General features: G+C 37.2%; 1 protein-coding gene across 6 annotated transcripts in view; it reads right to left on the bottom strand.

The window, feature by feature from the left end:
* The window catches only part of CD47 (CD47 molecule), a 44,737-nt gene that overhangs the window by 20,147 nt on the left and 6,035 nt on the right, over window positions 1–18,555 (bottom strand). For all 6 annotated transcript variants that reach the window (XR_007723645.1, XR_007723646.1, XM_050782003.1 and 3 more), the window contains exons 2-3: window positions 13,230–13,583; window positions 3,320–3,409 (exon numbers count right to left, since the gene is read on the bottom strand). Coding sequence is in view for 4 of the 6 variants with exons in the window: in XM_050782003.1 (XP_050637960.1) it covers window positions 3,320–3,409; window positions 13,230–13,583 (444 nt within the window). In the remaining 2 variants the exon portion in view is untranslated. The remainder of the gene's footprint in view (window positions 1–3,319; window positions 3,410–13,229; window positions 13,584–18,555) is intronic.

The raw sequence follows: 18,555 nt of genomic DNA, 5'->3' as shown, positions 1-18,555 counted from the left end.
CCTGGCTGGGCTCTGGGAGTTTAAGAGTCTTTTCGGGCTTCTTCCTCAGGAGGACCAATGGCATCCTGAGATACCATTCAAGATACAGCTCTGGTATAAAGAAACTCTTTCTCCGCAGTGAGCAAATGAGGGCATAACCTGCTGTCTTTACTGAAAGTTTAGCCTGGTAAAGGTCCAGGTTTTGTCTTGGACCACAAAGTCTCACATGCAGAGCTGGAAAAACCACTGAGAGAAATCCCCTGTAGCCAAGTACAGACCACAAATGGTAATCAGGAAAAGTGAAAGAGAACTAGAAATCTATAAAATAAAAGTCATGGGTCTGAGTTATTATGAATGTTTTAGGGGCTTTACCATACTGGATTCTAAAAAACATACATCGAAGCAGGTGGAAAATAGAGGTGCTTTCTGTTTCTATTTGGTGGAATGCTCAGGCCATCAACAGGAGGCACTAACAGAAAAGTTAGATTTGGATCCATGACTATCTCGAAGATGTGACAAAGCACAGGATGCACATACATACATGTCTCCCTGGCTGCAATGACTTAAATGTGGGTGCTACAAAGCCAGGGCAATATGCACGTCACACCCACATTTCAGGCATGTAGCTAGCTCGGTGCCCAGCAATCAGCAGGCATCCCGTCACTAGGTATTTGCAGAGTAAGTAAACAAATTAGGTCAACATTCTGCTCTTCTAATAAGTTTTAACTACTCACTATTATGTGCTTAGGTACAGGTTCACCCTTCATGGAAAGAAAATCCTCAAAATAAATGCAAAACGGGGAGGCAGCAGTACAGTGCAGAGGTACACAGTACTAGTTCAAATTCTAGTACTACCAGGAAACGGCTGGGGGATTGCGGGCAAATTGCCTCATCTATCTGTGCCTGTTTCTTATCTACAAAATGGGAATAACAACAGTGCCTACGCCCATAGAGTTCCTGGGAGAAATAAATGTCATTTCAGATACAGAGTACTTTGGACAGAGCCTGTCATGCAGAGCAAGAGCTCCACAAATGGCTAGCTACTATCATCATCAACACCTTTAAACGTGAGCACAGGCTGGGTGAATCGTGCATAGACATACCTCTTCCATGCACATACACACACATCTACCTGTTTCAAGATGAGCCAAAACAAAAAATTCCCACCAAAATACTTCTTTAGGTTTATAAGCACGTTCCTTAAAATATGACCAGTATAAAAAATATAAAAAAAGAACATTCCACCCTACTAACACAAAAATTTCAATTAAAATAAGATGCTTTTTCACCCATTGAATTAGCAGAGATTTTAGAGTTATAATATCAGAATTATAACTGAGGTGAAAGACAGGTATTCTCATCTGCAATAGTAGTTGATACAAACGTTTCTGGAAAACATTTTGGCAGTATGTATCTAGAGTCTTAAAATATCTCTGCCATTTCCAGGCTTCATATCTTTAGCAGAGTTATTTTCATAGTATCAAAAAAATTGGAAACATCCTTAAAATCCATCAAGATGAGAGTTAAGTAAATTATAGTGCATTCACGAAAGTAGAACACAGGCAGCTATAACAAGATTTCTGAAGACACGGGGGAAAATCAGAATGTACAAGCGTATAAGCTGTATGAGTCCATTTATGGTTACCTTTTTTAAAAAAACATAACAAAAATGAATAGAAAAAGACAGAAAGGGAAATAGGAAATTCACTAGAATATACCAATAGTTTATTTCTAGGTTTGGGGACTACAGATGAGTTTTTTTTTTTTTTTTCAATAACTTCCTACTTTGTATGAGGTGTTCTAAAGTGACATGTATTTTTTTTTAAGTCAGAAAAAATATTGTAAAGCTCATTTTGTAAAAATACAGCCAACAGTGCACAAACTCACTCCTGGTATTTCACTAAAAATAATGTCACCAATGATAACATCTGGATCAGCAAACATCCATCAAGCCAAACTCAAAAAATCGCACTATGTGAAATAATTTCATGATCTTTAAAAAACGCTGTTCCCTGCCCACATCATATGATTTAGCGCTTAAAAAGCCTGGCTCTACCAATATGGTTAAAAGCTTTCCCTAATATCACTGATGTCAGAATAGGTCTTAATGCTATGCCAGTCCTTTTCTTGATATAAAAAACTAAGAAATTCTAGGAAAATTTCAAAAAGAAGTCTAGACACTATCTTGAAAGTAAAAGTTATTAAATGTCTTGACAATTGCCACTGCCACTCCTTTCTCCCCCTTTTTCCCTTTCAGACAAAAGTTGAGAACATTTCTGAAATCACTGAGCATTTCCAGAATGCCATACTTTGAGAAAAGTGCTTAAAACATATAATCAATCAGTCATCTCCCTTCCATGTTTATATATCACCGTAAATATACACAGCTTAAACTGCTGAGTAAAAGTAAAATTCATAAAATATACAACTGGGCAATCCACTGCAATATTTTGCTAGCTTTTGTATGTTTAAAGGTTGCAGAATAAATTAAAGAAGCAGTATTTATTCCTTGCCTATATAAATGTTTACTGGTCTTCAGGATGCTACAAGGAAAGAAGGAATAAATCTTGTATTTAAAAAGCTTAAAAGTTTAGACTGTCACCTCTGAACTTCATTAATTTTGTAAATTTTCTTTACCAAAATATGAAAATATGGTTGATTAAACATTAACCATAATACATATTACCTATCTGCCTAGTAATGACAATTCTATATTGTTGAAGCTAAATCTAGTGCAGCATCAAGATCTGCCCTAGGAAGTCTGGTTATGTTACTATTATAGGAAAGCAAGATCAGAGAACATAACTCTCTGGTAGCTGCTTCTTTAGAGGCTGCAGAACTGCACAGAGAGGAGGACAAAACATGGTTCCACGGGACTTTTCCAAGGGTGAACACATGTACACAGAGAAATTCAAACTGGGAAAATAAAAAGAGGGGAATCTAAATGCTCCAAAGTATAACATCCTATCTCAAAACTAATGCAGGCTGTCACCACCTGTTTACCAAATAACATAGTGTGTGTGTGTAGATGTTCTGTGACTATTAAAATGTGACATGGGTTTCAGGTGTTGTTACTAATATTCCCACTATCCATTCTTAAGAGATTAAAAAAAAAAAAAACACCAAATGAAAACCACCTTCTTAGGAATTAAAAGTGAACTACAGCAAAACGTGGGTGACAACATATACTTCAAGGAGACTAGCAGTATTCAAATTACATACTCATATTTATCATAATAGCACTTTTCCTAGTACAACTTTAAATATTTCACTGATAATGTCTCCTAGAAATAACTATATCATCACTGAAGCATAAATGAAAAGTAGAAATAATACTTACTTTTAATACCAAACTGTCCCCAAAACAGGAGTATAGCAAAAATTGGGAAAATAACAATGAGAATATTTTCATTTGGAGAAAACCACGAAACTGGGGAAAAAGAAAACAAAAGTCACAGTTAATATTTACTGTAACACTTTAAATCCTGCTAATGGTCTATAATACATGCTTTATTATGGAGATGGAAAAAAATTAAAACTGTGGCCTTATTTTTACATATATTTATTTATATACACACATATATTTTATGTATACACACATATACGTAAAACAAATCACATATACAAGGTACTTACGTAAATTTTATTTATGAAAAAATACTACACTTACTTAAGCGTTTCTTACATTTTTCCTATGTTTCATGGAAGGAGGTAGTGCAGTGCAGTGGCTGAGAACAAGGCTCTGTGGCCACACTGCCAGGGTTTGAACCCAACTCTAACTTAACAGTCTGTGGAACCGTGACCACCACTTGACACCTCTTTGTTCTTCGGTGTCCTCAACTGTTACACCAGTATAGCACAGTACATGTATCTTGAAGGACTGTTGTAACTACTAACAAAGTCAATAAAGTACATGCAAAGGGCTTAAAACAAAGCTTAGCACTCACCAGTACTCAGTTAACTAAAATTAGTATGTGTTCATGTGCTGAGTAGCTGTGTATGTGAAGTCCCAAGAATGCACCTTCAAGTAACAATGAAGCATTCCTGTAAAGACAGACTCAGGGAACCTAAGCGAGGAAGACGCACCACTAGGTACTCGCTTCTCACTGTGGCTAAGATGGAGAGCGATGTGCCCGGTCGGTCTTTTCTCAAACTCACTCTGCAATTATCCATGCACAATTAGGCTTCAGAAGGACTGTTTATATGTAAAGTAACATGAGTGGCTTTAGGGTATTAACGAAGCTGTTATTAAGTGTGTCACATGTTACTTTTATCATAAAAATATATCCACATATCCTATATAAAGGAAATTAAGATATTAAGACTTCAAATAAGATTTGTGAGAACTTTTAAAAATTAAGTTTAATTGCCTCTTATAAACCCCTAAGACCATAATTTTAGCCATGAAATTTCTGCTCTAACAATAAAGCCAAGTAAATGGACTGAAAGTATTCCGGAGTTTGCCTGTACAAGGGGCCGTGCGGTTGGAAGAGTACTTCTGATACTGCCTTAAGCAAGCACTGGCATTCCTCTGAAATCAACATTTCTTTCCAATTCAACCATGCACTACCCCTCAGGTCAACAGGTGAGGAATTTTCCAACCTTTTACTCCATAATGATAGCCACATGTTTCTTGTGTTAAGCTTATAATGCTATAATAAATCCTGGTAAAATGCTTATATCAATCCCCAGAATACAACAACATTATAAACTCTGCTTTACAGATACTAGCTTTTCAGAATCCAGCATTTTGTTCTATTCGTAGTAGAGACTCAATATGTTTGCTGTTGAAGGTTACAATAGTCATAAGACAGTTTCATGAGTGAATGGAAGACCTTTTTTTTTTATGCTTCTTTGGTTGTAGATCTCTACCGAGAGATGTTTTTGGATACTCTGAATCAATACCTTAATTTCCAATTGTATAACTGAGTATCTTCTTATACCAAAGAAAAGTCACTTCAGTATAGCCTAAATCCCTACCAGGAAAAAATTTTGGAGATCATGCTTGGATTTTTGTACCTAATCCCCAATGGATTTGGTAAAGCTGTATGATCTAATAGCCATGCTTAATCGATGTACTTTTCCTTACTTCCTCTGTGCTTTTGTTTTTAATTGTGTACCTAAACTCAAGTCCTCACAATTATCATGTGAGAAATTATTAACCCCTCCTTATAGTCATAGAAACTGAGGAACAGTGAATTCAGGCTCTTCAGTTATCTTAACTGGTCAAGTTCCACACTGAATCCTGGTATTGCCCTCAGCCCATCCTCCACAAACTCCCCCTCTCATTTTCCTCATTTCAGTCGTGGTGACCCCATCTCTCCAGTTGCTTGAGGCTGAAAACCTTGGAGTTATACCTGACTCCTTGATTTCTCCCACATCTCACTCTAGTTTTAAACAGCAAATCCTGCTGGCCAATATCTGATCTCATATTCAAGATGAGCTGACAATGAAATGTTCTTTCATTGGTCTCTGCCCCTATACACACAAAAAATTTAGAATATATTAATAGACTATTAATATACTAATATTAATTTGAATATATTAATAAAAGTAAGAGGTGCCTTCGACCCTGGAGTGACCACTCATTTTTCACTTATTCCACGAACACTTATTGAAAGTCCACCATGGAGAGGAACTCCTCTATGCTCTTGAAGGCCAGCAGTGAACAATGCAGGGGACCCTGAGTGTACAGAGTGGGAGAAGCTGAGGCAGTAAGGAAAGGCCTCTAGGGAGAGGAACAAAACTAAGCCTAGGATGGAAAGGAGCCTACATTGTGAAGACGGAGAGGAAGAGATGCCAAAGTAACAGCAAGTTTGAGAAACCAAAGGATGGCCACTGTGGCTGGAATTCAGTGATGAAATCAGATGGGAAGAGTTTGCTGGGGCAAGACCATGTAGAGTCTTAACAGCTTGTTGGGAGAGTTTGGATTTTATTCTAAGAGCAATGACAAGCGGCTGGAAGGCTTTAAACAGGGAAGAAAAATAACCTGACTTATTTCAAATCTTCTTTGGCAGCCACATGGAGAATGGATTACAGGGAAGCAGGACCTGTCAGAAAGTTACAGCAGCAGTAATTTGGAAGGGAGAAGAGTGTGACCAACAATTGCAGTCCTGAACTCAGTTTTACTCATCACATTTGAAGATATAACAGGGAATTGCTCCAAAGGAAGATGACTAGAATGGGGATCCTGAAACCATGAGCAATGGCTAAAAGAACAGAGATTTTCATCACAGAGAGGAATACATTTGAGAGAAATACTACAGCCCTCCCAGTGAGTGAGAATAGCAGCAAGTTTTAGCTTGACTTAAGGAAGAACTGAAACTGCCTGAAAACAGACCAAGATCCTCTGGGAAGTAACAATGTCTCATCACGTCAAGTTTTTGGTAAAAAATCTGAATCGCTAGCTACTTGGGATGTGATAGAAATAATTCGTAAATTAGACGATGATATAGACTAGATGACTACTGAATGACTCCCAGATTCTACGTGAAAACAAGAAATATGAGACATTTCAACGACAGAGAGGAAGATTATAGAACAAAAAATACTGTCTAAATGATTCTTTTTTTTTTCTTTTGAGATGGAGTCTCGCTCTGTTGCCCAGGCTGGAGTGCAGTGGTGCGGTCTCAGCTCACTCAACCTCCACCTAGCGGGTTCAAGCAATTCTCCTGTTTCAGTCTCCCAAGTAGCTGGGATTATAGGCAGGCGCCACCATGCCCAGCTAATTTTTGTAATTTTGGTAGAGACAGGGTTTTGTCATGTTGGCCAGGCTGGTCTCAAACTCCTGACCTAAGGTGATCCACCTGCCTCAGCCTTCCAAAGTGCTGGGATTACAGGCGTGGGCTGCCACACCCACCCTAAGTGATTCTTAACTGGAACTTATCAGTTTGTCACTCTCCCTTCTCACTATTGTGCCAGGATTTTAAATTGTTCCCTGGTGTGTGTGGGGGATGGGGAGGGCAATCTATGGAGAAGGGCATCCATAATTCTCTGTTTGAAATCACTGTTGCACATTTCTGCTGGATTTGAGCTACAGTCACTGATGAACATGTTCCTCCTCTAATTTGTTACAGTGGGAAAAGTTTGAGGATCACTGAATTAGATATTTAAGAACCAACTGAGATGCTGGGAGAAAAAAACCAACATTTTATATAAAGACACTTGCATGCCTGTTAATCTATTGATTTGTTATGGTAGTATTGTCAGATGACGTTAACTCTTGTTCCTCAAGGGGAGAGTGAGACATGATACTTCTTTCAGCTCTGAATTTCTATGCCACTAAGAACATAAATTAAGCTTAAAATGGACTAAGAACAATGTCAGATATTTTTCCATCACAAGATTAATAAAGGTAAGCCAAGAACATTCACATCCTTATTCTACCCAAGCTATGGCTGACAACTGTGTCTATCATTCTCCACCAATTCCTGGACAGGCAGAATGGCTTTCACAAAAATGAACTTCTTGCTAGTAGAAAGGCAAAGAAGTGATATTACAACGGTGTAGTCTACGAACGAGTGTCTAATTTTTACTTCCAAGCTTAAGTGTTATTAAAACCCAGAAACCCAGGACCTCATTTGTCTTACCACTGTACAAAAATGAGACAACCTAAAAAAGTGAAGACACCATTTCTATCAACAAAGTGTCTCCTTCAAACCTCCACAAACACAGGGAACACCAGGTTACACACACACCCCACAGTAACATTTACAATACTAAAATGCAAACCAAATTTTTACTTGATGTTTCAGGATTGTGATGGCTTTTTTTGATGTGTTGACTTGCTAGGCTACAGTCCCATTATTTATTTAATCAAACTCAGAATTCTAAGGTGGTCCCAAAACCACTGCCCTAGCCATGCATCTTTTATACTTCCCTCCCCTTGTGTGTGGGAGACTGAGACTGTGGATGTATTGGATTTCATTTCCGTGCTTATACCACCTCGCAAAAGGGAGTCTGCTGACGTAATTAAGATCCTGAATCAGCTGACTTTAAGAAAGAGAGATTATTTTTGAGGGAGAGCGAGCTGACCTAATCAAGTGGTCTCTTAAAAGGGTCTGGGTTCTTCCTGGCAAAATAAACTCAGTATGTGAGAGGGATTCAACAAGAGGAAGATTCTCCTTTGCTGGCTTTAAATATGCAAGGGGCCAGGGGGCAAGCAATGAGGGCAATCTCTAGGAGCTGCTAGAATTCCCTGGCAGATATTTAGCAAAGAAACAGGGACCTCAGTCTTACAATCACAAGGAATTGAATTCTGCCATAATTATGTGAGCCTAGAACAAGACCCCAAACTCCAAATGAAAGTATGCCCTGGGCAACACCTTGATTTTAGTCTTTTAAGACCTTGATCAGAGAACCCAGTCACGCCATGACCAGGCTTGCCACTTACAAAACTGTGAACTAAAAAATGAGTATTGTTTCAAGCTGCTGTATTTGTAGTTGTTATGCAGCACTAGAAAATTAACACAAAGATCTTGCAATGCCTTCATGTCTTCATCATGAACAGACCGTATGTCCTGTTGATAATAATGGAACTGGCAACTCTGTGGAACTTGAACCGACCTTTCTAAACAAAACTCTAATAGCTTAGAGAAAAATAAATTTTACGTTTTCAAGTTTTGGTATTGCTAATAGAATAGAAATATTAACGACAAATTTTATGGTTACTATTACTTGCATTTAGTATTTAGTTATTTACAAGCTGTTGTCACATGAACCACATACTATGGTGGTAAAAATACTGGGTTTTGATGCCAAAGAGATCTAGGTGTAATTCCTGGCTATTACTCTGACCTTGAACAACCTTGAATCTCTTTTGCTTCCTGGTTTGTTAAATGGTAAGACCTCCATCTATCTCCTAGAGTTCTTGAGAGGATAACAGGACACAACTTACATAAAGTATGTGGCACATGTGCAAATAAATGTTAGGTCACTTTACATATTTGTACTGCAACTACTTCCTTGAAATCGGCAATGATGTCTTCTTCATCACGGAATCTGTGATGCCTAGCATGGTACCTGACACATGGTAGGCACTTAGTAAAATTTTGTTAAGTAAGAGAGATATTATTTGTATCTCAAACATTTCCATGATGGTGATGGCATCTTTGTTGTACTAAGAAAAATTTGAGGGCCAGATAGGTTGAGTTTCTTATCTAACTTTTTTTAAAGCTATTAAACAGTAAAGTCTAGAAAACAGTGAAGTCTAGAAAACAGTGAAGTCTAGAATACAGTGAAGTCTAGAAAACAGCTTTGTAAATTCAAGTCCAGTGCTCCTTCCAATGGACTACACTATACATAGGCACAGAGGTTATAAAACTATATCTTACAGTGTTTCCATGTATTCAGTCCTAGTCCTCTAAAAAATAAAAAAAGGCACAAAGAATGGTCACTATTATCTGCGTTCTATTAAGTATAATTCACTTCTCTATTGAGCAAATTCTGTTTCTCATTTATGCCTGTATTTGCAAAAATCACAACATAGTAAAAATGGTTTCTAATGCCTAAATCCTCAAAGTCCATAACAGGTAAGTATTCTTACTAGAAAAAACTTATTCTCCATAGTAAGAGTCCTGCCCCATTTAACCTTTTTGTGCAGATAAGTTTTTAACTGTTTTTTGTTTGTTTGCTTGCTTGCTTTTTTTTTTTTTCAGTTAAAAATGGTTACAACATAGTGGTACCAGATACTGCTGAGGATGTGGAGAAACTAGATCACTCTTACAATGTTGATGGAAATGTAAAATGAAATAGCCACTCTGGAAAAGTCTGGCAGTTTCTTTAAAAACTAAGCATATACTTACCATACAGCCCAGTAACCATACTTCTGAGCATTTATCCCAGAGAAATGAAAACTGTGTCTACACAAGAAACTGTACACAATTGTGCACAGCAGTTTCATTTGTAACAACCCAAACTTGGAAGCAACCAAAATGTCCTACTGTAGGTAAATGATTTAAAAACTGCAATATATTCATACTAGGGACTACTACTCAGCAAAAAAAAGAAAGGAAAAAAAAAAACTATTGATAGATGCAATCACTTGAATAGATCTCAAGGGCACTGTGCTGAGTGAAAAAGCCCTCAAAACGTCACATCCTGTATCATTCCATTTATATAGTATTGCTGAAATGACAAAATCATAGATATGGAGGGCAAATTGGTGCTTGCCAGGTTAGGGACAGTGGGAGGTGGTGGTATGACTAGCAAGAATAAGCATGAGGGAGATGTTTGGACAATCAGGTCTATGTCCTGATTGTGTAGGTAGTTATGCAAATATACACATGATAAAACGAGAGAGAACCATTCACACACTGCACCATTGTGAATTTCCTGATTTTCATATTGTGTTATTGTCACCTAAGAGGAAACCACTGGGGGGACCAGGTGAAGGGCACATGGAACCTATCTTTGAATCATCCTGTAAATCAATAATTATTTCAAAAAATTAAAATGGATGCAAAGCCAAATGTCTCAAACCTCTGGTAGAATTTTCTACATTCTCTATAATAAAACAACACTTTCTCCTTTTAATGGCCCCCAAAATAAGTCTAGTTCTTATTTTTATAGGATATTTTGAAAACAAAGAAAGATAAAACAATCTTTCAATCACATGCAAAATAATAAACTGCTTTCTTCTCAGATCCTGGCACTCCTTTCTCTTCCATCTTCATTTCATCTTCTGGCCTTTCGAATCTCGCATCTTGAGTTTTCCAGTATACCTCTCAGATGATCTAACTCCAGTTAGCTGCAGTGCATATGACTGACTGATTACACCCTTCCTGAAAGGTATACTTAACAACAACAAAAAAAGCTCCTTTGCCCAAATAAATATCAATAGTAAAAGCTACAATGTAAGAGAGAGTTCTTAGCAGAAAGACCTTTCAAATTCTCCTTGCCTACTCGGAGCCATTCCCTGCCCATTCCTCACTGCACACAAATCCCTCTCACAATGCTCCAGGCTAACTTCAACAACTTGATACCTTCCTTCACAAAATAAACATCCCAAGAAAACAACTAATGTTTACAACACACTTTGGTTTACAAAAAAACATGTTTACACGGGATCTCATTTGATGCTCATTAGACTATAGAATACATAAAAGCAAGTATCTATTGTAATCTCTTGGACATGAGGTCACTTGGACTCGGTTAAGTACCTTCTCAAGATCACACAGGTGAATAGTAAGTTGCTGAACAGGGGCTGTAACTCAGACCTCCTGATTCTCAATCCTAAGTAATGTCCAAACATTTCATCAAACCAAACACCCCATTCCTAATCTGGTAGCAGATTATTTTACAAAAGCTAGGCAAATAGTTGATCCAACTGAACAGAACTGAAGCTACCAGAGTTAAGGTTCACAGAATGTGGTTAACCCATGATGGGTAATATGACAGGTAATTTTATTTTATTTTTTTGAGATTTTTTTTTAATTTTTAAATTATTATTATTATACTTTAAGTTCTAGGGTACATGTGCATAACATGCAGGTTTGTTACATATGTATACTTGTGCCACGTTGGTGTGCTGCACCCATCAACTCGTCAGCACCCATCAACTCGTCATTTACATCAGGTATAACTCCCAATGCAATCCCTCCCGCCCCCCCATGATAGGCCCCGGTGTGTGATGTTCCCCTTCCCGAGTCCAAGTGATCTCATTGTTCAGTTCCCACCTATGAGTGAGAACATGCGGTGTTTGGTTTTCTGTTCTTGCAATACTTTGCTGAGAATGATGGTTTCCAGCTGCATCCATGTCCCTACAAAGGACACAAACTCATCCTTTTTTATGGTTGCATAGTATTCCATGGTGTATATGTGCCACATTTTCTTAATCCAGTCTGTCACTGATGGACATTTGGGTTGATTCCAAGTCTTTGCTATTGTGAATAGTGCCGCAATAAACATACGTGTGCATGTGTCTTTATAGCAGCATGATTTATAATGCTTTGGGTATATACCCAGTAATGGGATGGCTGCGTCATATGGTACTTCTAGTTCTAGATCCTTGAGGAATTGCCATACTGTTTTCCATAATGGTTGAACTAGTTTACAATCCCACCAACAGTGTAAAAGTGTTCCTATTTCTCTACATCCTCTCCAGCACCTGTTGTTTCCTGACTTTTCAATGATTGCCATTCTAACTGGTGTGAGATGGTATCTCATTGTGGTTTTGATTTGCATTTCTCTGATGGCCAGTGATGATGAGTATTTTTTCATGTGTCTGTTGGCTGTATGAATGTCTTCTTTTGAGAAATGTCTGTTCATATCCTTTGCCCACTTTTTGATGGGGTTGTTTGTTTTTTTCTTGTAAATTTGTTTGAGTTCTTTGTAGGTTCTGGATATTAGCCCTTTGTCAGATGAGTAGATTGCAAAAATTTTCTCCCATTCTGTAGGTTGCCTGTTCACTCTGATGGTAGTTTCTTTTGCTGTGCAGAAGCTCTTTAGTTTAATTAGATCCCATTTGTATGACAGGTAATTTTAAATAGAGATTTCAAAACAGAAAGAACAGACTCATATGGGGCTGAAGAACTCAGCTAGCACAGCAGGAAAGAGCAAAGAGAGGAGACTATTCAGCTAATTTTACTACCTTCTACACCTCACCAACCCAAGTTTGTGACAAAAAGGGCAGAATCATGGTGCTATAATCAAGTCTGAATTTGAATAAATTAATTTGAATCCCTAGCTCTCTCATATTTTGGCCGAGAAAAAGAAGACCAAAGTAAGGCTAAGCACAGAAAATCTGAAGAAATCATCCATGATAATGTGATTTAATCTCCTGATTCTCCTCTACTATCTCCAGAGGAAGCATGGCTGGGACTTGCCAACCCTTGGTCAAAGTGTAAGGTTAAAAAAAAAAATACCAGAAGGCTGAATAATTGGAAAGAGACTTTAAAATTAGTCACAGGAAAGAAAGTATTTGGATGGCAGCAAACAGAAATGAAGAGTACATTACCCCAGGACCAATCACCCAAATAGAATGGTCCTTAGACCAAAAGTTTGAGAACCACACAACATACAAATTAACAAGTAATACAAATTAAATAGTAAATGTGTTTTACTGTGAAGAGTAGACTAACAAATAGGATAGAAATCACAACCTTAAACCTGCTAAACATTACATCAACATTTATTATTAATAGCCTGCTTTTTGATTCAAAGGAGTACCTATCCCCATTTGGCCTCCTCTCGAAAGAGGATCAGGTTGTACCAGGACAAATAAAAAAAAAGAGCTTTCATAGAAGTCTTACCAACACGATATTTTAGCTCAATGATCGTTTCACCTTCTCTGGTTAATTCTGTTACTTCACAAGTGTAGTTTCCTGTGTGTGAGACAGCATCACTCTTATCCATCTTCAAAGAGGCATCTCCTTTTAGTAATTGTGAGACTTCAATTTTTGCACTACTAAAGTTAGCAGGGGCAGTGGACTTGTTTAGAGCTCCATCAAACGTGTAAATATCTCTTCCTTTAAATTTCCACTTTACATATACTTCGGTAGTGTTTTGTGCCTCCATATTAGTAACAAAGCATGGAATGACGACAGTGTCATTACAGAACGTGAATTCTACAGATTTTGTTTTATTAAATAGTAGCTGAGCTGATCCTGGAAAGGAAAAAGAAAAATATTTCATTAGTTATAGAAGTCTGTACTGTAAGATCTTAAGTTACAAATCCTTAGGATAAACAGCAACATTTCCATTGTTCACTTAAGTAAACAGTATAGCAATGAAGAAGACCTATTAGGTGAAACACGGAAACAAATTATATTTTAATATTAACTTGCACAGCTGGAAGGCATCATTATGACTTTTCTTTATTCATTCTCAATAATATAAAGTATACATTACATGCATCTTGGGAATAAATTCAGCAACTATGTTAGAACATGCAGGTGTAGTATCTGGCTTGCAAAGCTTTGAAGTAATCATTACTGCCTAGTGATATATGTAGAAAAACATTGTACTTATCAAGGTAAAATTTTGAACAGAAAATCAAACCAAATATTTTATTCAGTTTCAACTTCAATACACTGCTAAACAGAACTTGCTGAACTGATACGAAATTTATCTTTACCCTTATGCTGCATTTCCAAAAAAAGTGGCAGGTTCTACTGTACTTTAATATACAAAGTAAATAGGATGAATCAAATCATATCTTTCCACTAGGATGGAAAATCCTAAAATACTAATGAGGGAAAAAACCCAATATCTGTGGCTACTTTCCCATTGCAAAATATAGGCAGCAATAGACATTTTGTATGGGAGTCTTGAATGACATTTTTCCACCCCTACATTTCATTGACACTACAGAACAACAATCTCCAAATGTGTATTACAGGTATTCTTCCTCCAAGAAACCACAAAACAGTGAAAAAGCTAAGTAAGATACAAGCTGAAACCAAGAGCAGTTACTGCTAACAAGCATCCTTTCAACACTTCTCAATAGGATAAACTACCAGTTGTTGCCTTATAGAAGAGGGACTGGGAAAATAAATGTAATCACTCATTGTTCAACTAAAACGTACAAGAATGTGTAGGAATTATAGTTATCTTCCATATTCGTCAGCCACTCAGCAATTCTTTTATCTAAGTAGCTACTTGGCCTTCCCCTCAAAATATAAACAAAAACAAAACACAAATTACTAACAAATATAAATAAAACATCAACTTTGTTAATAGTTCACAATTAGGATTTCCTTCTACATAAACTGGAATAAAAATCAGAGGCATAGAATGTTTCTATTGTAAGAACACAATGTTTATTCAATAAATACCCCATGAATTGAATGCAAGGATGCATAGTGGAATATGTACTGGATAATGTTCAAAACACCTGAGTAAAAATTCTATTTCTACCTCTTTTTAATATGCTGCCTTAAGCAACTCACTTTTCTATGCCTTGATTTACTCTCTAAAATAGGCGGATCTCTTAAATAGGAGGATCAAAAACAAACACTGGGCTACTTCACAGAACTGTGTTGAGCATTAACATGGAAAATACAGCAGCAAGTACTCTCTAAACAATACTATGCTGTAAAAACATAGGGCGATACTATAAAAACTAGATAATCTGGCATTTTAATGTAATGATATGGACCTTCTTTGACTAGTCCAAATGGTTATATTTCTGGGAAACTGCAGTCTGAACCTATACTGTGGGCATCCACAGTTCACCTCTTCCCAGTTTTCTACATTTCTAGCTGCCCAAGTATGAGGAAGCCCAAGGCAAAACCTGGACTTCTGTTGCATTCTTTAAAACTTTGGAATTGTGAATTCTTTCCCCTGAGAGAGAAACACTGAGGGAGAGAGAACGTAGTATACAAGAGAAGAAAAAGGGGGTGAAGATGTTCAAATTACAAAGGAAGGCAAGTATCAGAAAATATGGTCAAGATTTTGAAAGGGATACAAAGATTACTGGGTATTCTTTCAGCGAAGTGCTAGGCAATGTCTAACAGACCCTGTGGAATTACCTGACTCTATAGAAGCCTGCGTCTTTCACTGACTTTGACTGAGCTGTTTTACAGTTTCATAAGTTGTAGAAAACTGAAGGTAATTCAAATGGATTGGTGTCCCTAGAGATAAAAATAAATCGTGTTCTGCAATTGATTTCCACCTGGTGGAAGAGAGGACTCCAAAAGATTACATTTTACTGCCCTGAGGATATTGACCAATTTTGCATTTATTAGCAAATTCACTTAGGCATTCTTGATTGCCTATAAAAGTGTCTGTTTTTCCAATTTTCTTTTAAAAGGGTTTTGCCTTCTTGCCGGTTTGCTTGTTAATTAATGAGTAAAATAAAATCTTTGACATATTTTCATTTTATATTTGCATGAATCATGGTTTGACTTTTTAGAGATTATTCTTAAAAAAAAAGAGGTACAAATGAACTCAGTCATCCTATGAAACTTTTTGCAAAGGCTTTAATTAAGTAAGTAAGAAGTAGTTGGTGAACAATCCACAATTTCATAAATGTTTAGAGAATGAATTTTCAAAGGAATACAGAAAGCAATAATTGCACTGCATTATGTTATAATAAAAACATTTTATAGCTGAAGCAATTTAAGTAGAATAAATGCTATTAGTAAAAATAACAGTAAAATTGACCTGGATAAACCATAATTTGAATAACCTTTGCACTCGTAATTAATAAATAAGGGCAGGCCAAAAATATCACTCTAGCTGTTAACTACAACTTCAATCTCTATACTAAGATGCATTAAAAAACTATTAAGCAGTAAAATTGTCTGATTTGGGGTTTCTTCCTTTTGCCTACTGCCTTCTCATAAAACAGCAAAGTGAAGAAACTATTTAAAATGTAGAGAGCAAATAAAGAAACACAGATAATTAACATGAATAAGAAAACTCTGAATAAACAAAATAATGCTTATAGCAGTCTAAATCAGATAGAAGTAGACAAATGTAACCAAGAGTAATGCCAGAGTTATAGATAAATTAGCAAATAAAATGGGAAAATAATTTTATATCAAATGCCAAAAGTATTAGACTTGAAACCTTCACTGGAACTGTACAAGTACTGGTGAATATAGACTATCAGCCCAAACCATCTCAGATCACAGTCTAGAAAACAGCTTTTTAGTGGCAGAGAAGACTCAATCCATGGTGGTCACAGCACACAAGTTCAGGTTAGAAATTTTAAAAATGCAACCAACATTTGTCGAGAATTACCTGTGATGAAATATTGTGACAGGATGTGGGGATACAGCAATGAAAAAATATAGTTATTATCTTTTACGAGCTTACAATTCTCATATGGGCGATGATAAGTACTTTATGTAATACAAGGTTACAAGTGTTATCTTCTCTGTATGGATAACGTCCTTATGGATGGGCAGAAGAGTAATCGGTCTTACAGATTTCTAAGAAAATTTGTGTTGCTACTAGGCAAAAACAGAAGAATGTCATAGTCCCTGCTCCTCCAGGCCTTCAATCTTTATCCTTTTACATGTTTCACGTAAATGTTCTCTTCTTTTTAACAACTCTTAAATTACTCCCTTTTGCCTTTTATCCCACACTCTCCAACAGTCCTGTCTCCCTATTTCTTAATACAAACTGAATCCTTCAGAGGAGAATCCTGAAGCTTCCAATACTCCTTCCCTATAAACTTACCTGCAACCCCAACTATCCACACTGTTTTTTGTTTTTGTTTTTTTTTTTTTTGCTTCCTTTTCAGAAATGAATCCCATCACCTGAGAGCTAGTTTCCATTTCTGCATCAGTCTCCTCAAGGACTTCCCTTAGTTGATTATCAGCCTCCCACATCCCCCATTCCATTTACAAGGTGTTTTGTGTGTGTCTTTAAAAATTGCTTGAATATTCGCCAACTTAAAAAAAAAAAAATCCCTCATACTTGTCTCTCTCTTCCCTAGCATCCCAAATTAACAATCTAAAGCATTTCCTCACTTCCAATTCAATCCTTAAATCTGTTACCGGCCTCCACCCATTCACCCCTATTTCTTTACTACTACAGCTCTTGCCAAAGTCACCATCAATCCCTTGTGAAAAATCAAATATGCATGGTTCACTTTCTGTCTTGTCTTTTCCACAGTTCTTGAGCCAGTGGGTGGTTTCTTTCTTGCTCTTCTCTCTTGGCCTCCATGGTATCTCCTGATTATGAATTTCCTCCTGCTTGGTCCATCCCATGCTAGTTTGCTTTCTTTGTTGAAATCTATTCCTTGACTCACACTAAATGTTAGTGTCCCTAAGGGCTTCCGATTCAGCACCCTCTGCCCCCCAGTATTTTCCCTGACTCCCATGGTTTTCTTCACCTGCAAACTTTTAAATAAAAAACTTAATCATGCACTGCCTTTCTTCTAAACTGCAGATGTTGGACAGCCAACTGCCTGCTGCGCACTTCCACTTGGATATAATACAGTTACGTCAAAGTCAGTATGTCCAAAAACTTATGTACCCCCTCAGCCTAAATCCCTTTGCTAAAGCATTTTCTATCATCTACCAGTGAACCAGACCTGGACCTAAGAATCACGTTAGATTCCTCCCTCTCCTTAGCCATGGAGAATTCTTAGTAGGTTCAACCTAATTAATAATTCCTAAATCCAATGTCTGTTGAATGAATGAATTAGACACTTATCCTCTCCCTCGAACTACTGCCATACCCTCCTAACCAGCTCCCTGCCTCCATCCTCAAGGTTTCTCCATCCTGGCCCTGACGTATTTTCTACAGTTCCCAAAATAACTGTTCTAAATGCAAATGTGCACTCCTTTGCCTAAGATACTTTAACAACACCCTCAACCCTTTTCAGGCTAAATTCTAAGTACATTAGCATGGAATACAAACGAGGTCCTTCAAGATCCTTTCCAGCCCCACCTCCTGTACTCCCTCATTTCCACACTAAGCTCCAATCATAATGACCTTACTGCAATTCCATGACTATGCAAATGCACTCTCACCCCCATGCCTTAGCACATACTGTTCCTCAAACCTAAATAGCCTCTTAACTATTATACACTATTACCCCACTGAGTACATAGGGTGTATAATAGTTAAGAGCACACATTTAGGGGTCAGACCCTAGTTTAAGGCTCAGCTCATGCACTT

This window comes from Macaca thibetana, chromosome 2 (genome assembly GCF_024542745.1).
Source record: "Macaca thibetana thibetana isolate TM-01 chromosome 2, ASM2454274v1, whole genome shotgun sequence".
In the NCBI taxonomy this organism is placed as follows: domain Eukaryota; kingdom Metazoa; phylum Chordata; class Mammalia; order Primates; family Cercopithecidae; genus Macaca; species Macaca thibetana.
The sequence above is the reverse complement of the archived record's forward strand: the minus strand, read 5'-3'. Positions and strand labels throughout refer to the sequence as shown.